At 36.9% G+C, this 21,362-nt stretch overlaps 1 protein-coding gene across 1 annotated transcript in view; it reads left to right on the top strand.

Annotated features, from left to right (window-relative positions):
* CFAP54 (cilia and flagella associated protein 54) overlaps window positions 1-21,362 on the top strand; it is a 322,454-nt gene that overhangs the window by 262,688 nt on the left and 38,404 nt on the right. The window contains exons 63-66 of the mRNA XM_066357258.1: window positions 829-1,055; window positions 5,245-5,415; window positions 15,641-15,747; window positions 18,056-18,197. Of these exons, the coding sequence (XP_066213355.1) occupies window positions 829-1,055; window positions 5,245-5,415; window positions 15,641-15,747; window positions 18,056-18,197 (647 nt within the window). The remainder of the gene's footprint in view (window positions 1-828; window positions 1,056-5,244; window positions 5,416-15,640; window positions 15,748-18,055; window positions 18,198-21,362) is intronic.

Genomic DNA, 21,362 nt, shown 5'->3' with positions numbered 1-21,362 from the left:
GCAGTTATCAGGAGTTTGCTAACTCCTGAGACAGACAGGCACTCAGAAAGGCATGAGGGGTGATGGGTACAAGAACAATGGAAGTTCAGTGGCAAAGGAGGTGGAGATGAGCCAGTGCAGCAGACCCTGCCCTATATCAACTTCACTCATTCCTGAATTCACCTGTGGGCACTTTCCATGTCAAGTGCCCACATTTTACTGCTTTTCTGCTCTGGCCTTTCTCTTAAGTTACTGAGGCTTCCTCAAAGAAAGGACAGTCTGGAAGTGCCAGGATTCCACAAACCAAGGAGTATCCTTCAACTAATGAGGTAGGGAATGGGTAGATTAGCATTCCAGTTTCCCAGTTCCATGATGGAATAATTCTACACGTTCTTTTCTCAGCAGGTTCTCTGTAAGACAGAACCCTCATTGTTCGTAGTTGTAGCCCATTCATTAACTTACTTTCATCGACTCTTTTATTTCCTCTATCATATTTTGCCTGCTCTCTCACTCATGTCCTTTGGATCACTTTCCAAACAAGTTGCCTGCACCTAAATTATTGATTTAAGATCTTGTGGGGGAAGAGCCTCAAACAAGAGAATTAGATAGAATGTTTTACATTATTCAGACTTGAAACCTGATTTAACATCTTCACATGCTTCTGAAAATTTCTTTCCTCTCTGTGGCAAGAAGCAGTTCCATTCGTGTATAAACTCCAAAAATGGAAGAAGGTTATTGGCCGCTGAGGTGGGGATTTACAGGATAGTGGTTAGTGAGTAAAAAACAATCATATTGAGACCATTCTGTTATCTAATATAACTCTAAATTATGATATTTTTCTTCCTCAAGCATCTCCAAAGCCAGGTTCTGGAACTTCTTTGCCAGGCGATATACTTCTCACATCCCTTTTCAACTCTGGGTTGATTTTGCGCCAAAAAGAAATGCATAATTTCCTTAAAAGATTTTTACAACTGTATTCTTCCTCTTGTATTGATGAATTTCCAAGAGAACTATTATTACAAGGATCGGAAAAGCCACCTTTGTCGGAAAAAGGCTTATCTGACTCATCAATCAAGGTAATGTTTTAAAACATTATAAATTGTTATAAAACTTCTTTAAATCACCTCTATATTTCTGGAGGGATCACATTAACCTCAGTCCTGGCACAAAGATTTCTAGTTTCCATCAGTTTTCCTGGGGAGGCTCATTTTTGTTCTATCATATAGAGAAGCCAACCAAACATTCTGATTTTTAGGAAAGTTCACATTTTCAAGTGTTTTGTTTTGTAGCTCATAAATCTTCAGAATGTGTCAGAATTTTCTATATTCCTGCACATAACATCTCTCAGGCAGTCATTTTGCCAAAAAGTTACACAAATTTCAATGATAATAAATAAGAAAACTAGACTGAGAGTTTCTAAATCTATGTCCAATTTCTTTGTTTTATACAACATTGTGTGTATTTTTATAATCATGAATGTGAATGAGTAGGGTAAAAGTTTAAATATATTAAAAGTTTGAAGGTTTTTTTTCAAGTGTTATTAAATTGGATAGACTTTTCCAAACATGTAATATGGAAATAAAGAAGAGAAATAAAAAAGAGTATATATATGAAATTGTTGTTATTTTTTTAAGCTTCTAGGGTCTTGATTAATAGTAATGTTTCAACAAACTACCAGAATGGGTAAATTGGAAGATACTGAAAAGTAAAGGGTTTTATTAAAAATAAAAATGTGTATTTGCATTTTGTATATTCGACATACATATGTTGAGTACTAACGATATGCCAGCCATCCTTAGCTGGTAGAGAGAGAGGGGCTGGAGAAGGTCTGGTCCTTGTACATAGTTGGGTGTGGTCATAGAGAAACATTGGTAGAGTTATAACAGAAGAAAGTTACAGAACTTCAAAACTGCTTTTTAAGAGAAAATGGCAGGGCTGGTAGCAGACAGAATATACAAATTTAAATCTGTTAGTTATTTTAAATTTATTAGATATTTTAGGATATGGTTTATATTTACTGAAAAATTGTCTTTCTAGTAGTGAATAGCAAAGTAGATAGATTTACCAATCCAGCCACGTGGGTTTTTTTGTTTTTGTTTGTTTTGTTTTGTGTTTTGGTCATCACAGGCCTCCTTAAAATCTGTGGGGACACAGTCCCCTTTAAAATATGTCACATGAAGAAGCACAGAATGTTCACTTCCTACAAATAGTTTATTACCAAGACTGGAGAGCAGAACTATGCATATCCAAAATTCTTTTCTCCAAATTCATCTATCAGGTAACTCTCTCCCAGGAGAGAGAGGAGGTGGAAAGGCCGGAAATGTAATATCTGGCCCTCCCCAGGGAAGGAAACAGTAGAGAGTGGGTTTACATAATCTCCAATTAACACCAAGTTCTGATTCACTCACTGCTCCTGAGAACTGAAACTGCCTTTGAGAATTATTGCTTTGTGTCTAGATGCCTCAGGCGTTTTGGAGTAGGGGCCCCAGAATGGGAAGATTCAGAACTCTAGTTCTAGTAAGTGTATTCGTGTGAATATTTTATAAGAGTTTGGAAACTCTTATATACTCTTAAATACTTATATACTCTTGAATACTGTTCTGAAAGCAGCTCTGCTTGAGTATTTTAGTATTAAAAGCAATCTATCATTACTCAGTTCTGAAGGCTAATGCTCCAAATGTACAACCTTGAATGTATTGTAAATACACGTGACATTTCTAGTGGCAGCAATGTTATCAAACATTGTTTCATCCTGCTTGCTCTTTGTCTTTTTCTTTTCTTTCTTTCTTTTTTTTTTATATAATGAGTGTAACGCTCTCCCAGGATAATCAGCCCTGGAGATCACTGTTGCTCGCCTGACAGGTGCTCGTCACCTAATCATGCGTTTGTTTCACAGGGGTAGACAGCTAACAAGCATAAAGCCTTTTGGATTTTTTTTGAATAAACTCCAAGCTTGGCTGATTTTTATAATAACATTTTTGAGTCTTTAATCACTCAGGAGGCTATTTCAATCAAATTCCTTCCATAATATGATACTTAAACCTGCTCTTCCCACCCACAGAGAAGTAGATGCCTTTCCAGAATGATCATGGCTATGTGTTGTACTTATCAGTTTTGTGAGTCTGTGCACTGTCTGGTCTGTCGAAGGTTTGTGATGGGCAAACCAAGGTTCCAAACAAATTAAAAACTCCCCCCGAAAGATATGATTAAAATTGTGTACAATGCTGATTTATCCATGTTTAGACTATGCCTGTGACAATCTGTGGAAGGTCAAATATTGACTAATGCCCACTGAATTGTTGTTTGTAGAACTGTGGCAAATGAGAGATTTCCTGGCAGGTCTGTTGTTTCATTCCTTTCGAAGAATAAATCAAACCTATCAAGTAGTCAGTGAATAGTCTATGCTGTCAATTAGTGTATGCAATTAATCCCATCAGCAACTGGATTTTTTAATGATAATGAAAAATTAAATGCATATTTTGATATTAACTTCTATGACAATTCACCATTACTAGACCATCCTGCTAATAAATACTGTATGTATCGAAGAGAAATATATTTGTTATTTTTATCCACTTAACTAGTTATTAAATATAAATTCTTCGCTAAATTGTCAGATCCCTGAAAGGCACTCTTATATGAAAAAAAGAATATGAGAAATTGTTTTTGTGATTCAGTTGTTTCTCTGATATTTTGGTGAACTTCCTGACATAGAATTAATCTTAATTAAGCACTTTAAGTGATTATTTAACCCTGATAATTTTACTAATTGTGCATTTTTGTTATCCATTTAGTATCATAGTGCTAATAAGTGACGATTCTGGCTTATCACATCCTTTTATGATAGTCTCAAGACATTTTTGAAAAGTTTTCACCTTTAATATTACCTTTCAGTCAAGACATACTTTTTCTTTTATCTGTAGACAACTTGAAAGGTCACTGTCTTTAATTCTCTTTTTATTTTATTTTGAAGACTTGCATTGACAGCCTTATGTTGTGTCTTGAATAGGCTCAGAAACAATGGGAAGTACAAAGCCTTGCAGAAACACTAGGCATTTCTTTCCGGCCACTGACATGTTCCGTTTGGTCACCAGGCCCAGAGATACCTTAGATGTCAAAAGTTAATAGAAGAACTGCTTCCCAGCCATGATGTTATAATCTTGGAAGTAATGAGAAGTTAATTATGAAAATAGTTCATACTCCACTGAAGAAGATTCTGTTTAGACTTGAGATATTATCATCGCTATTATTATCTCTCCGGCTAGACTTATTTTGTTGATATCAATCAACTTAAAAAATTAAGTAAATAATTTGTAAAATTTCCAACTGCATTCTACACATTTATTATTCTTGAAAACTTCTGATTCAGAGACAAAGTTCCATCAAAGAGGCTGGGATAAGATTTACCAATACTGAACTGCAAGTCAGCCACATTTTTTATTTAAAATATTTTTTAAATTTATTGATTAATTTTTAGAGACAGAGTATGGGAGAGAGACGGAAACAGAGAGAGAAAAGGAGAGAGAGAGAGAGAGAGAAACATAATTTGTTTGTTGTTCCACCTATCAATTTGTTGTTCATGCTATCAGTGGTTGATACTTATATGTGCCCTGACTGGGGAGTGAACTTTTAATCTTGTCATGTTGGGACAATGCTCTAACCACCTGAGCAACCCAGCCAGGGCCCAGCCACATTCTTTTAAAAAGGAAATGAGAACAATGGATTTTAATCTTTTAGAGAAAAAATTGTCTTATTTTGCATATGGCACTGTAAAATAATGCTGTTGGAAATAGATAATAAATTATAACCATACCCTTAGTCAGTTCACCAGTAAATAAACCAGAAAAAAGTAGATGTTCTTAGAATCCATGGTGACCTTGAGACTGAAATGATAGCCTGGATTTTTCCCCTTTAGATATTTAATCTGGGAGACTCACCAAAATGGAAGACATTTGTTGAGTCCTCTAGGTTATGAAGCATATTTTTCTTTTAAAAAATGTATTTTTTTAAAATTAAATTTAATGGGGTGACATTAGTCAATAAGAATACACAGGTTTCAAGTAAACATAGAAGAATCTTCTGTGTGGTAATCAAGAACAGTTTTAAGATGTATATCCGTAAAACAAGCTGCAACGATTTCCAGAGTTATCTAATGTAGTGCATATTGTATGTATAGTAATTAATATATTAATTGAATGTTTTAAACACTGACTGAATTGATTAACTTATTTAGCAATTAAACTGATAATTTGTTTTGTTCCCTAGATACCTCCCAATATTTCCATACACTCCATTTCATCATTGAAGCTCCTTACCAGCTCAACTTCTGTGGAGCCGGTGTCATCAGTTATGACAGTTCAAGCTTTAAACAAAGAACTGTGCTTTCAGTGGTACATTCCTCCCCTGGCAAAACCTCCAAAGGAAACAGAACCTATGGTATGAAATATAATTACAATGCTAAATCTTACGTTTAGAGATAACGTTTAAATAGGCCATTTATAACTTTAAGAGATGAGAACATCCTCTTTTATAGACAAAAACCACAGCAATATAGAATCTGAACATAACCAAGAAACCCTGGGATAGTCTTCAGGTTGAGAGCATTTTCTTTTTCCCTAATCTTAAAGGAAAATTTTCCAGGGTGTCACCACTATTTATGATATTTGGTTTTTTAGTAGTTAAACCTTATCACATTTAAGGAAGCATTTTTCTATTGCCACTTTGCTATGAATTTTCATCATGGGTCTTATACTCTATTAAGATGACTTTATGATTTTTTTCTCTTTTAATATGATAATTCATTTTTTAAAAGTTAAATGGACCTTGCATTCCTGAGGTAAACTCAAGTTAGTCATGATGTATTAATTTTACTGGATTCAATGAGTTATGTTTTGTACTGGATTTTTGCCACTGTTTTCAAGAATAATATTGGGTTATAAATTTTCCTGTGCATATCATCCTTGTCAGATATTTTTTGTTTCAAGCTTTTGCTAGATGCATAAAATGAGTTGATAAATATAATACAATCACATTTTTCTCTTCTCTGCTAAAGTTTGTAGTAACCTTTTTCCTTGAATATTTGTTAAGAACTTGTCTGCAAAGCCATCTGTTCCTAGTTTTGTATGTATGTCTGTATGTGTATGTGTGAGTGTATGTGAGAGAGGGAGAGAAAATATAAGACTAGTAATATAATTCTCAATAGTTAGAGGTGGTTGTACTGGTTCATTCAGAGTTGGAAGCAGCACTGATTTGGTCAATATCTGTTTTAATGGTTAGTAACTATATTGATTCAAGTGTTAACTGATTTGGCCATCACCTCTGTTTATAGAACACTGGGGTTTTCTATTTCATCTTGAGTCAGTTTTATTTACATTACTTTTTTTTTTAGTAATTTCCCCATTTTATTTAAATTTTTTCTTATTTTTAATCTGATGTATTTGTATTGAAGTGCCCCTTTTCATTCCTTATTTTGGTTATTTGTATATTTTTATTGATCATTGTCATCAGATTTTTTTTTTAGTCATTAGTTCTATTTCATTAATTAATATATCCTTCTTCTACTTTATATTTCTAACTACTGACTTCTTGAGATAGCTGTTTAGTTTGGTATTCAGTCCTTTATTTCATAATGTATAAATTTTTTTTTTCCTTTTTTGTACTTTCTGAAGTTGGAAATGGGGAGAGACAGTCAGACAGACTCCTGCATGTGCCCGACTGGGATCCACCCGGCACACGCCCACCAGGGGCGATGCTCTGCCCCTCCGGGGCGTCGCTCTGCTGCGACCAGAGCCAGCCACTCTAGCGCCTGGGGCAGAGGCCAAGGAGCCATCCCCAGCGCCCGGGCCATCTCCGCTCCAATGGAGCCTTGGCTGCGGGAGGGGAAGAGAGAGACAGAGAGGAAGGAGGGGGTGGGGGTAGAGAAGCAAATGGGCGCCTCTCCTATGTGCCCTGGCCAGGAATCGAACCCAGGTCCCCTGCACACCAGGCCGACGCTCTACTGCTGAGCCAACCGGCCAGGGCCCATAATGTATGAATTTTAAGGCCATAAATTCCTCTCTAAACATTGCTTTGCCTTCATCCCACATGTTTTTTTATAGTATTTTCATCATCATTCAGTGAAAATAGTTTTTAACTTTCTATTATGATTTCTTCTTTGACTCATGAGTCATTTCAACATATGTTTCTTTTTTTGTGAAAGAGAAAGAGAGAGACAGAAAGAGGGATGGATAGGGACAGACAGACAGAAAGGGAAAGAGATAAGAAGCATCAATTCTTTGTTGCAGCACCTTAGTTTCTCATTTATTGCTTTCTCATATGTGACTTGACTAGGGGGCTACAGTAGACCGAGTGACCCCTTGCTCAAGCCAGCAATCTTGGGCTCAAGCTGGTGAGCCTTGCTTAAACCTGATGAGCCCCACTTCAGCTGGCAACCTGGTTTCAAACCTAGGTCCTCCATGTCTCAGTCCGCCACTCTATCCACTGCGCCACTGCCTGGTCAGGCTCAACATGTGTTTCTTAAATTCCAAATTATATGGAGCTTTTCTAGTTATCATTTTTATTCATTCGTAAATTGTGTTGCTCTGTGCTAATAAAACATGCTCTATATGATTACCATTTGTTGGAACTTGCTTTTTCCTCCAGGAAAGGTGTATTGTGTAAATATTCCATTTCTCTTAAAAAGAATATGCAATCCTCAGTTGTTGAGGCAGTTGTTCATAAATGTCTCATAGGTCAGTTTGGTTGGTCTTGTTTAAATATTCTATATTCTTACTGACTTTTTTATTTTTTTGTCTTTTTATTTTTAAAATCCATTGCTAAAAGAAATATGTTTAAATTTGTCACAGTGATTGTCATTGTCAACTTTTTGCTTCAGTTCTGTCAAATTTTGCTCTACATAATTCAAGGCTGTATTCTTAGGTGTAATCTGATTGGCAACTGTTGTCTTCTTGATGAATTAAAAATTTTATCATCATGAAGTTATTCATGGGCTTTCTGTAATTTTTTTCTCATAAAGTTTATTTTGTTTTATTATTACTGGAGGAAAATGGTTTCCTTGTGAACTTATTTTCAATGTATCTTTTTCCAAACTTTATCTTTCACCCTTTTGTGTACTTGTGCTTTGTATTTTTTAAAATAAAATATATCCATTAAATATTTTAAAGACAATCTGACAATATTATATTTTGATAGTATTTAATACATTTACATTTAATGTAAAAACTAATATACTTGGTTTTAAATCTACAATGTAATTTTGTGTTTTTATGTGTCTCAACTTTCCTGGGTTTTTTTTCCACTTCTCTTCAGTTAGATTATTTTTATCATTAATTTGTTTCTCTGAGTTTTGAAATTATTCACTCTTTTTCTGTGCTTTTAGTGCCTAACCTCAGGACAACGTACATGCTTATTATAAAGTTAATATCTTTACTCCTCTAATGACTTAAGTGGTATTACTGTGTTTTATCTTTTAACCCAGAATAAATTATTGTTTTATACAAGTAGTTTTCCTATAGATTTTGCTACATATTCACTATTTGTTTTCTTTAACTTTTCTCTTGCATTTTACACATTCCATCTAAGATCACTTTTTTTCTGTTAAAGTACATACTGTGGAATGTCCTTTGGTGGGGCTCTTCTAGAAGCAAACACTCTCAATTTTTGTTTAGCTGATAAATATCATTGTTTTATATTTCTTTGTGAAATAAGTTTTTATAGAGTAGAGAATCCAAGGTTGGAAAATAAATTATTTTATTTCAGTACACTGAAAACGTCATGTACTCATTTACAGTGTTGCTGTTAAGAGCCAAATTATTGTTGCTTTACAAATATCCTGACTTTCTTTGCTGGTTGCTCTTGAGATTTTCTCTTTGTCTTTGAAAAAATTTACTGGGAGTGGTTTTATTAATTTATTTATATTGCTTCCATTAGTGTAATTTTAGAAAACAGAGTTTAGAGCCAAACTGCTTGGGTTTGAATCCCATCTCTATTACTTAATACTTTTGTGAACTTTTAGTACATTAGTTAACTTTTCTGTAGCGTGGTTACCTTCATCTGTAATTAGATATAACTGTGTAGTAAACACCTAACCTCAATAAATGGTAGTTGTCATTTATTATCTCAAATTATTTAAAGATTATTATGCTGATTTTTGGCCCTGGCCGGTTGGCTCAGCGGTAGAGCGTTGGCCTGGCGTGCAGGGGACCCGGGTTCGATTCCTGGCCAAGGCACATAGGAGAAGCGCCCATTTGCTTCTCCACCCCCACCCCCTCCTTCCTCTCTGTCTCTCTCTTCCCCTCCCGCAGCCAAGGCTCCATTGGAGCAAAGATGGCCTGGGCGCTGGGGATGGCTCCTTGGCCTCTGCCCCAGGCGCTAGAGTGGCTCTGGTCGCAGCAGAGTGATGCCCCGGAGGGGCAGAGCATCGCCCCCTGGTGGGCAGAGCGTCGCCGCTGGTGGGCGTGCCGGGTGGATCCCGGTTGGGCGCATGCGGGAGTCTGACTGTCTCTCCCCATTTCCAGCTTCAGAAAAATACAAAAAAAAAAAAAAAAAAAAAAAGATTATTATGCTGATTTTTTATATTTTTATTGAATTTATTTAGGTGACACTGGTTAATAAAATTACACAGGTCTTTTTTCCAGGTGTACAATTCTATAATACATCATTTGTATATTGCATTGTATGTTCACCACCCAAAATCAAGTCTCCATTCATCACCACCTATCCCCCGCTACCTTTATCCACCTCCCCTCACTTTCCCTCCTGCAATCCCCACACTGTTGTCTGTGTCTATAAATTTTTTTCTTTGCTTAATCCTTCACCTTTTTCACCCAGCGCTCTATCCCCCATCCTTTCTGACAGCTGTCAGACTGTTCTATCTATGAGTCTGTTTCTATTTTGTTCGTTTATTTTCTTCACCATATTCTACATAAGTGAGATTGTGTGGTACTTGATTTTCTAAGTGGCTTATTTCACTTAGAATAATGCTCTACAGGTCCATCCATGCTGTCTCAAAGAGTAAGTTTTCCTTCTTTTTTTATGGCTGAGTAATATTCTAATATGTAAAGGTACCATAGCATCCCAAGTGCCCAACAGTAGATGAGCAGATTATTATGCTGTTTTAAAGTTTAATAACTTCCAATATTTAGGTAATACTCTTGGAAAACATTATTTAAAAGCACCTTTGAAAGTTTAGCAACAATATCTCATTATAGATTCTTTGTCTGCCTACATTGTGCGGAAATGAGATTAAACTGCGCCTACCTGGCAAAATTAAAGTTCATAGCAAATTGGAGAAAAAACTTAGTTTTTCTCTAAATGCTGTTTACAAATTTTTATCACACATATAACTCTTTATTTTAATATTTATTATTTTTATCTTTCTATAACTCCAAATCTTTATCTATATCTATGGCCATATGCATGGCTATACATTTGCAATAGAGCTAATTAAGGGGCTGGAGGAGAGGGAAGCAAGTATTTGGGAGCATTTCAATTTCAGTCCTTCAACTCTTAGAGATTCAACAATGATTCAGAGTCTACAAGAGTCTTGAGAAGGAGTCAAGTTTTTAAAAATAAAACAGTAGGTCACTAGCCTTTTACAGAGCAACCTTCTTCTCTAGAATTCTTTTTGTTGCTCTGTTCTCTAAGAAGAGTCTCAGGCTTTTTCCTATAAAATATTAGTGGCATTGTTTTGCCCTGTTTAGCATTTATGTTTGCTTTTTGTCCCCCGCACTGGCCTGTTCCTGCATTGCCAGTCTCCTGAGTGCTGTCTCCTGGAGCTATGCCTCTGGTAGCTTCTGATGCTCCTTTGACTTCTGTGACTCAGGTGGTGAAACCCCATGGACTTACCTCCCTGTGCTCTCAGGCACCTTCTCTGGCTCAGCCCCTTGTTCTGCCTCCTTAGGCTGGCAACCCTGCTCACTCTTGGTCAATTCCATATTTATTCTTCTTCATATAAAAAGAGATACTTTAAGATGTCACTTCTAGAAACATTCAAAGCTATTTCTCACAGTTTGAATGTATTCTCCCTCCCACCTTTCTAAGTCAAATCCTTACCAGATAGTCTCTATACATTTTGAAATAACAGATATGTAGTCTGTTTTGAGGAATTTAGTGCAGTAGTTTTCAAATTGTGGTTCCAAGCATACCGCTGTGACATGGAGTCAATATAATGGGTATTGAGTAGTAATTTTTTTATGATATACAAGAAAAAAAATCAGAATACATCCCATACAGTAAGTAAAAAAAAATGTTTTCTGAAACTTGTTTCATGATACATATACTAAAAGAGAAAATATCTTAGGTCACTTCAGCATATGTCAGAATTTCCTTACTTGCTGGCAAGAGAACCAACAACATGGTAGAAGAGTATATCCATTCAGAGAGGGCATGTGAAGAGAACGACTACACAGTTGGGAAATAGGTTTACCTAACCAGCTAACTTTAAAGAAAAAAGCAAGGAAGAAAGTATCAAATATAAAGTTCATTTCACAAGGTCATAGAAATATCACATCCATATCCATCTGGGGCAGGATGATCTGTGAAGTTAATGCTAAGACTACATCTGTGGCTGATAATTAGAACAACATGGTTTCATCCATCAACAGCCGTGTCTGACAATTAACACAGAATCACGAACTGGTGTCAGACAGAGATTAGAAGCAGAGCACCAGATAACACATTCTGATTTAAACAGGTTGTTTGAGTGATTTTCTTAAGCCACAAGCAAAGGCACAGAACACACAGTTCTTGAGGACATTTTTTTCCCCCATTAACAATTAGTATATATGTGTCTGGTTATGATAAAAGGCGTAGTTTCTGTCTAAATCTCAGTCAAAACAATCAGGAAACACTGACTTGGGTAGGATACATCTCAGTCCTAAGATTCTATCTTTTTGGAAGATAACTGAAATTTGATGATTTAAATACTGGTATATTCAAACGTACATCTAGGCATTTAGAGTTTTGTGTCACATTCTCCTAGTGAACACTTATGTAGAGTTTATTATGTTCCAGACACTTTACTTACACTAGCTTCACAATGACTATATAAGGCAGGTATGACCACTTGCTCCATTTTATAGAAGAGGAACTGAGAAACAGGTTGGAGGAGTGCTAGTCAGCTTGAAGTCAGGACTGGAGCAATCTGACTCCAAGTCTGCATTCCTAAACACGGTGCTGTATTGAGGCTTCAGATGATGGTCCTGGCTACAGGCACTCTAGCCTCTGGGAAGGGTGGTAATGAAAATTAACATCTGACTTCAGGCTTTGGAGGTTTCAGGGACGTAGAGGGTCATTGGATAACACTACAATTTGACATTGCTCAATCCATCTTCTCAATCCACTTTAGCTGATCTACTACACTGAGGCAGAAATGCTGGCAGGAACTAAGGATGCTGGTGGCAGTAAAGTAGAAATCCTGGGACCCGGGAGTTGGATATAAAATTTTTAGATAATTCAGAGGCCTAAATATTCCATACCATGAAACTTTAGAATTAATTTTATAACTTAGAAAGGTTTAACTTCTTAAGTATAAGGATAGAAATTATATCGTCCCACTTGACAAATTTATCTTTAGTAGAATCTAGTAGAACAACATTGTAAGCTCTTCACTAGAACTTTGTTACAAACTAAGCATGTTTTGAACATTTCAGTATTTTCTAGAGACAGGCACATAAAAGGCTGCTAGGGGCTATCATTTCCATGAACCTCCCAGACAGGCTTTTTAAAAAACAATTAAAGAATAGCTGACTTAAGTAAGAGAGGTGTACAACTATAGCTTAGCCATAAAAAGACATAACCACGACCAAAGGTTTGATTGCCCAAATTTGTCTCAAGATTATACTTCAAGATCTTGTGCTTAACCTTACCTTACTATTTTTAGTATCTCAGGTTCCCAGAAGGATGCTTATATAGTAGGCTACATTGGCAACCTTCACCGACTTCTCTTGGCACCACCCAAATCAAATTTCAGACCTGAAAAGAAACTAACAAAACATGAGCTTAGTTCAACACTCTCACTTTAGTCATCAGGAAGCCAAGTCCCATATAAGCTTGACCAATGCCACCACTCATTAGTGACAAAAATAGAAACAGGAGCCTAAGTCTTCTAATTCTTAATATTGATTTCTTTATAACATACATACAACTCAATTGCTTACTAACTAAGCAAAAAAATGCTGACAGAATGATCCAGGATGACCCACAGTGTGTTCCAGACCCTAAAACCCTAGGTTCATTACAAGTACATTTCATTCAGGATAGGCCAATGGCCAACGTCATGACTAGCTTAGTCCCTTGAGCTGCTAACAAGGTTGCACCAGACTGAGATTGCTACAGAAGATAAAAAGACCTTAAATGTCTGACAAGAGGTCATAATTTTAATGCTTAATTCCTTGTTTGTTTGGTTTTTTTTAGGCATTAAATATAGATTGAAAATTATTTCCCATCAAAATGTGGGAGGCACTGCTCCATTGTGTCTGGCAATCCTGCTCTGCTATTGAGAAGTCTGATCCCATTGTGACTCCTGGTTCTTTGCCTTTTTCCCTCTGGCAGCTCTGAGGATCTTTGCTCTGACTTCTGTGTTCTGAAATTCCACGATGGACCTTGGTGTGGGGCTTTAATCCATTGTGCTAGATACTTAGGGTGCCCCTTTCAATCTTGAAAGTGTATTCTTCAATTAATGGATATTTCTTTTTCTTTGTCTAATGATCTCTGTAATATCCTGGAATTCTGTTCAGTTATTAAACCTATTAGAGTGAGTGTTTACTTTTCTCATTCTCCCCTACTTATGTTTTTAAATTTAGGTTTACTATTTATTCTTCAAATCTTTTATTAATTATTTAGTTGTTATGATTATACTTTTTAATTTTTAAAAGCTCTTTCTCATCTGTTGATTGTTCCATGTTAATAGTGCCGTGTTCTTGATTCACAGATACAATATTGTCTCTCTCACATTGAGGGTATTAATTATGGTTCCGTTGAAGTTGCTTTCTGTTTTCCGTCTTCTGATTCTCCAAATTCCTTTCTTATATTAGCTTTTGTTGCTGCCTTTCATTTCACGTCTAGTGACTGCTGGTTATCCATTCATGTTTGGAGATACCACGAAGCTCACCGGACCAGGCTTACTGATTTGTAGGCTTCACTGTAGGGTAATAGCAGGAACCAGCAGTTTTACTGGAGGATGCTGACATGTCAGCACCTGTAGGTCTTTCCTCTTTGACCAATTTCCCATAAGAAGACTCTTTTAGACTTCTTCTGGTGTCCTGCATTCTGGGAAGGGGCTGGAGTGGGGGAAGGGGATGACTCTTGTTCAGAATACAGACTTGCACCTAATTTCAGTGTTCCCAGTGCACCACCTCACCCCTGTACCTCATGTTCCGGAGCATAGCCCTTTTCTGATTTAACCTCAGCAGAGAGCGAACTGGAAGAACTTCAGCTAGCAGAGAGCAGATAGGGAAGTGGGGAGTCTCCTGATTGCATGGACTCAGGGAAGGGATGGGAAGGAAGTTGTCTAAGATCCCTGATGCCTCCAATCCTCAATGCGTGTTGGCAACCCCTCCAAAGGTGGTGAGGATACAGCCTTTCCTCTCTGCTGAGTCAGCTACACCCTTGCAAGTGCTTTCTGTCATTCAATGTGTTGTTAAATCTCATCTGCCTCACCTCTTCTCTTGTTCTTTCTATCTTTGTGGATCTGTGCTTTTAAAAAATCCCTTCACTCTTATTTTAGTTTGATTTGTGAGGAAGCAGAGATAAAGGCATGCACTTAACTAGACAGTTTTGTCTGGTAGCTCGGGCTTCAGCTTTCTTATATCTAAAATGAGGGGCAGAGAGCAGATCACATCCAAGGTTCTATGACTCTCAAACTCTATAACTCTAGGACTGTAAACAGATGCTGTATCACATAGGACTGATTCTAAGAGTTGTCAGAATTCAAACAACAGGGAAACTACTAGAATCTGAGTCAATAGGAAAAGTTTTATCTTAGAGGTGGGTCCTGGAAAGTTGTGTGTGTATTGAATAAATGGGAAGAGCAGGAAGGGAACAGCATAGGTGAATATGGAGGAGCTATAACTACTATGGGGAAAGGACTTGAGAAGTAACAAGAAATAAAGTTAGATATTCATCAGGTGTATATTGAGAACTTGTAGAGGGCTTTCAAAAGCTAAAAGTTAAACTTAACCTGCAGTAAGAAATGTCACTCTTCGTGTGGTGGTTATGGGGGGGGCACACAAAGAAAATCAGATAGAAGGTGACAGAAGACAATTTGACTTTGGGTGATGAGTATGCAACATAATTAAATGTCAAAATAACCTGGAGATGTTTTCTCTGAACCTGTGTACCCTGATTGATCTATGTCACCCCATTAAAATTGATAATAAAGAAAAAAAACAAAAAACAAAAACAAAAAAAAAGAAATGTCACTCTTCAAAAGTGATATAATATTGATTCCAAATATTATTTCTTCTCATCTCATAACCTTTGCACAATTCTTGATCATATCATTTCTTCTTAAAGTGAATGGGAAAAAAGGCCTCTTTTTTTCTTTTTCAAAGGAAAACTTTTTTAAAGTCTAAGGATATTATTTTGAGACCAGATGCAACATTTCTTGAGGCAAAGTATAATTTTGATGTTACATTTTTCATGCCTTTTAATTTCCTTATAGGTTTTATTGTTGTATGCATATAACAGGAAGGCCGTGGAGATTTCAGATGTTAGCTACACCAGTCCCAGCAGCGCGATTGTTGGCTCCTGCTGGGTTCCACTGAACAGGCAAGTAAGATGGATTATCCACAGTTCTAACTTTCACTGTTCATATGGTCAGAAGAATGACCTGTTTTAGTAATATACAAAGGTAAAGCCAAAGAGAACTTTTAGAAGAGATTTTTAGAGGAGAATGATACACAAATTCTGAATCCAGCTTGTTTTGGTTCAAATGCCAGGTGTGCCCTTTATTACCTTTGCAGCCTTGAGCAGGTGACTTAACGTGCCTGTGCTTCAGTCTCCTCTTCAGTAAAATGAGAATAATAATAATAATAATAATAATAGTACCTAGGGTTGTTGGAGGAGCAGTTCATGACATGTTATGAAGTTTATAGAGACTACAGGATGTTTTCTGTACCATATTTTGCCTAACATCCGGGATATGTTTAAAAAGTTAACTTACTGTGGCTCTGTTGCAAAATTAAGCCCAGACTCCATCTTGCTTGTCTTGCTCTTTCCTCTTTTACTAATCTATTTTATGTTGTTCCCCAGTCAAAAGTCTGCTTCAGCTAGGTTGCTTTCCTCCCTCTCCATCAAACGGGGTATATATCCCTAAATTGCTCATGTGTGGTTTCATGTTACTAAACTCCTTGTCTGTTTTTTATTCTTTTCATTGCTTAGTTGATTCAGTTTTGATTACATTGTTCATTGCTCTTATGAACCAGCCTCCATTTCTTCGCTAATAAAATGGAAATAATAGCTATTCTGCCTACATTTCAGGGTTATTGTTAGGATCAAGCCAGACAACGCATGCACATATCTTGAAAGGTCAAGTCTATTACTAACTCCTGTGTCTGTCAGTGTCTGCTCATTGCCCTGCTAGGCGCCTAGTAGGTGCTTAGGGTACAGAGACTTGGTGCATCTCTAGAGAGCCTTGTTCATGCCCCATGATTTTCATTTTGAAGAACTCTGGCCTTAGCACAAAAGAGAATAAAACAAGAGATATTTTAAAAGCTGGTATACTTTCAATTATTGGTTTTTGTTGTTTATTTTAGTGAAATGGCAGAAAGTCTAGACTAGACACAGGTCACGTACCAGTGAGCTAAGCAACAAAATAGGAAATTACGCACTAAACTTTAAATTCAGAAACATCCAGAAAGATTCCATTTTTTCAGAACCACATGATGAAAATGATTATAACTTCTGCAAAGTAGAAGGTAACCAAATTAACAGGATTCTTTTTATTCCAAAATGTTCTTAATTTTTGTGTGTTCATGATCAGTAGTGGGTTACTAAAGCTAGGGATATGCCTCTCCCACCGAGTCCATCACAGAGAAGGGCACCTGACAGCTTCTCCGTGGAGCTGCCCCTTGGTGGCACAGTGGAAACGGACTATTTCTACCCCCCAAGGTGGCGTTTCCCATGCACTTATGAGGATCAAAATAAAATCAGTTCGAGGAGAATTGCTCTTGTTGATCATCTGTTAGAAGGCAAAATAAGAGGACACTGTGGAAAACTGGAGAATTAAAATTCCTTTTTTTTTTTTTTCCTGATGCTAGTTGCTTTTTTGGATCATTTAGTTCTTTTCCGTAAAGATTTCTCTCTTCAGATGAGGTTCCCCCCCCCCTGCCCCCACACACACGCATACACATGCGCACTGTCTGTATCGTAGAATCACGGAGGGCCATGCAGGTGGCTGTTGGCTTTCTTCAGCTGTTTCAAGGTTTCTCCATCTTCTGACTCCAGTTGCCAGTTCATCTGCCTTCAGATCCCTTATCGTTCACTGGCCTGTGGCTCCAGAAGCTTTGCATCCGTGGCAAAATTGCCGCTGTTCCCTCTGTGCCCTCTTCAGCTTTTGCTTTTCCTTCTGTCTTGATTTTTCTCCCTTTGCTCTTCCCTGCTCCCCACACAGTAGTACACTTTAGTGTTCTGGGCTTATTAATTGTTATTTTACTTTTTTTTTTTTTAGAGCCATTGCTAACTTGTCGTAATTCTTACCTTTAATTTAGCCAGACAATCATAGCATGGCATTGAAGTTTACATAGGAGTAAATCTTTTGTCATTGCCTAAACTTTCTTTGCCCATGTAGATATTTATTTACTTTATTTTAATCTTAAGCATTATTTTTGGATATATACATTTCTCATTTGTGCCTTTGCCAGTTTGTAATGATTTAGCTACCTGAATGCATAACTCATTATGCAAGTTAGAATTGTGTCTCTTTGCTCATGTTTTTTGAATGAATTATGTTTAGAGATGTCAGAAACTAAGTGTTAAATAACTAAGGACTTACTTTATACATATTATTGATTCTGGAGATAAGTGAATGCCTTTCTCAACTTTTCAAATAAAATATATATGTATTTGTTATTTGTAGAGTTATTTCAATTCATGAGAAACTATCTAATCTTACGCAAATAGCTGAAATATCATTGCCAGCAACCCCTGAAGTTACTCCAGATGAAAACATATTCGAAATACAAGAAATGGAAGAGAAATCAATTGATACAGAAATGGAAGTAAGTTATTAGATAATGGAAAATTACATTGGTACTGCAGGATGGACGTGCTTGTACACAAGTCTTTAAATTATTTTTACTTCATCAGAGCAGAACTATGTAACTCTACTTGGACTTTGTGGGTCTTCTGCCCTCTATGAGGAGTACCAGATATAACTCATTTTTGGACACTTAAGTAGTGTTTCCTTTAAAGATTCTCTAAGTATACCAATTATAAGAATATATGGTCAATGAAAACAAAGCCAATCTAGAAAAATCATTTAGCTATAAAGGTGAATCTTAAGAGACAATGCTTTCTAACTTTATAGCATGACTTTTAATTTTACTCTAAGTGTATTATTTAAGCATTTTTGTTACCCAAGTAATGTGTGAAGAAAAATTACAAAATCCACATAAGCATATATCTTTCAGAGTTTTCCTATATAATTAAAAAAGGCATTATGCTTTCAGCATGTTATTACTATGATTGCAGAGTTCACAGTTTTTATGATGACTGATGTTAGTGTTTTGGAGAAGAGGGCTCTTTCCCTTCTATTCCTCCTGAGCTCTAAACCCAGTGAGAAATGGGACCCATGAAATGGATCCCATATAGAAATCAAAATGTCAGCATCATAGCCCTGGCCAGGTAGCTAGGTTGCTTAGAGTGTAGTTCTGATGTGCTGATGTTGCTGGCTCAATTCTTGGTCAGGGCACATACAGGAATCAAGCAATGAGCCTGACCAGGTGGTGGTGCAGTGGATAGAGAGTTGGCCTGGCATTTGGCAGACTCAGGTTTGACACCCTGAGGTCGCTGGCTTGAGCATGGGATCATAGACATAATCCTATGGTCACTGGCTTGAGCCCAAAGGTCACTGGCTTGAAGCCCAAGGTTGATGGCTTGAGCAAGGAGTCACTCAGTCTGCTGTAGCCCCCTGGTCAAGGCACATATGAGAAAGCTGTCAGTGAACAACTAAGGTGCCGCAATGAAGAATTGATGTTTCTCATCTCTCTCTCTTCCTGCCTCTGTCCCTGTCTGTCCCTCTCGCTAAAATAATAATAATAATAATAATAATAATAATAATAATAAAGCAGTGAGTGTATAAATAAGTGGAACAACAAATCAGTGTTTCTCTCTGTTTTTCTTCCTCTCTCTCTAAAATCAACTATTTTTAGAAAAAATGTCCTGTAGGCAGGCTGCCTCCAAAATATAAATAAAGATTACCTAGAAGGGAGCTGAGCCTAGCATGCTCTGTGGCTTTTCCCAAACTCACCAATCAGAGAAATCACTTCGTACTCCTGGCAGCGAATTAGAGGTGGGTCCAGAAAAGGTGGAAGTGTCCCTCCTTCTTCAGGAGTGAAGTGGAAATTCCTTACCTTCTGTGGAAATAGAGGGTCAGGGAGTATGTAATTTCCATTTCACATAAATGGAAATTAATGTGAATTTCCATTTGTACATTAATCCAATTTCTTGAGATATATATATATATATATATATATATATATATATATATATATATATATATATTATGTAGTTACTGTGGTTATTAAAAAAACAACAACAGAAAAACAAACGGCTGTCTAACATTTACAATGAAAGGAAAGCCTTCCGCTCAACCTTTACTGATTGAATTCCAGCCCCTTGGATCCCATCTGTTTTTCTTCTCTGAAAGCTTTTGGGATGTTCCCTTTATTTTTAGTCTACTGTATCTTTTTTCTTAAATCACTTCCTGCTAAGTTAATATTCACTTGGTTACCAATAACAAAACATTTTTAATCCTTAAATAATATTATTGGTATGGCTCTTTTAGTTTTCTCATTTACCTTATCTATCCACTCATTATGTGAAAGTGTAAACGTTGGCAGCTCTCCTGATTTTCAGAATATAATTGTTGGCATTTTTTCACGCTGAATTTACCAGTAGAGCGAGTGCATTTTTCATTATTGTGAAAGCAACATGCCCAGCTGTAAGAGGATTCATCAGGCACGAACAACAGCTTTCTAGTATTTACATCTCCTGTGCTCTGTGCTTGCATTTATCATAGAACTGATGTCTTAGAATTTTAGTTACACATCCTTTCCACTGTCCTCAAATGTTACAACATGAATTACCAGGCGTTTCATGATATTAAATGATATACTGAGTACTGATAATAAATCTCTCAATAGAACATCTATTTCAAACTTATGAGTTTTCGTGTGTATATAATTCTTCCCCTAAATTGCATGGTTGCCCTTTCATGTCTGTTTTCAAGAAGAATTCAGCTCTCATTTCATTTTTGCACTTCTTTTGTAGATTGCTTATAATCAGTGACCAGACTTATCAGATTGCTGTCTTTGAAGCATGGTCTAGAATATTCTTCACTGAAATCGTCCTTGAATTCATCCATTACTAGATATGTTATATACGGAAAATGATTATTTCCACCTGCACCTATTTGTCTTTTCAGCATAGATTGTCTAAGACAGGGGAGTGAGTGCTCGTAAGAGTAAGGATGCTAGGTTGTATTCTGTCACTCATCTTTATGGAACTAAAGACCTTTCCTGGAACTAATTTTCTCCTCATTTCTAAAAATGATTCTTTCACTCAAATACTACTGAGTTGCCACTTGGTTATAATGAGAGTCATCAGAATTTTCCTGGAGGTCAGATGTAGGTATCAAGTTGATCTCAGTGAGTCCAGTATTTGAGCCAAGAGGCTGACTATGCATATAAACAAATTAGAAATAAATGGGGGGGGGGAGGGAGCAAGGGAACATTTGAATATAAACAGAAGGAGGAATCCAGAGGGCCTATTTTACTTAACCAAGGTTTGTGGCTTGCTTTTATGTCCTGACTAGAATGGTATATGTGAGTGGATCAGTCCTTGAGTAGTACAGACTCCTTTCAGTCTTGATGTTATCCTCTGTGTGTGTGTTTAAGTGAGAGAAGAGGAGATAATGAGACAGACTCCTGCATGTGTCCCAACTGAGATCCACCCAGAAAACCCTCTCTGGGGCTAATGCTTGAATCAACTGAGCTATTTTTTTTCTTAAGTGAGAAGCAGGGAGGCAGAGATACAGACTCCCGCATGCACCCTGACCAGGATCCACCTGGCAAGCCCACTACCAGGCAATGCTCTGCCCATCTGGGGCTGTTGCTCCATTGCTCAGCAACTGAGCTAATTTAGTGCCTGAAGTGAGGCCATGG

The sequence above is a fragment of the Saccopteryx leptura genome, chromosome 1, assembly GCF_036850995.1.
Source record: "Saccopteryx leptura isolate mSacLep1 chromosome 1, mSacLep1_pri_phased_curated, whole genome shotgun sequence".
NCBI lineage: Eukaryota > Metazoa > Chordata > Mammalia > Chiroptera > Emballonuridae > Saccopteryx > Saccopteryx leptura.
This window is presented reverse-complemented; position numbering and strand designations above follow the sequence as displayed.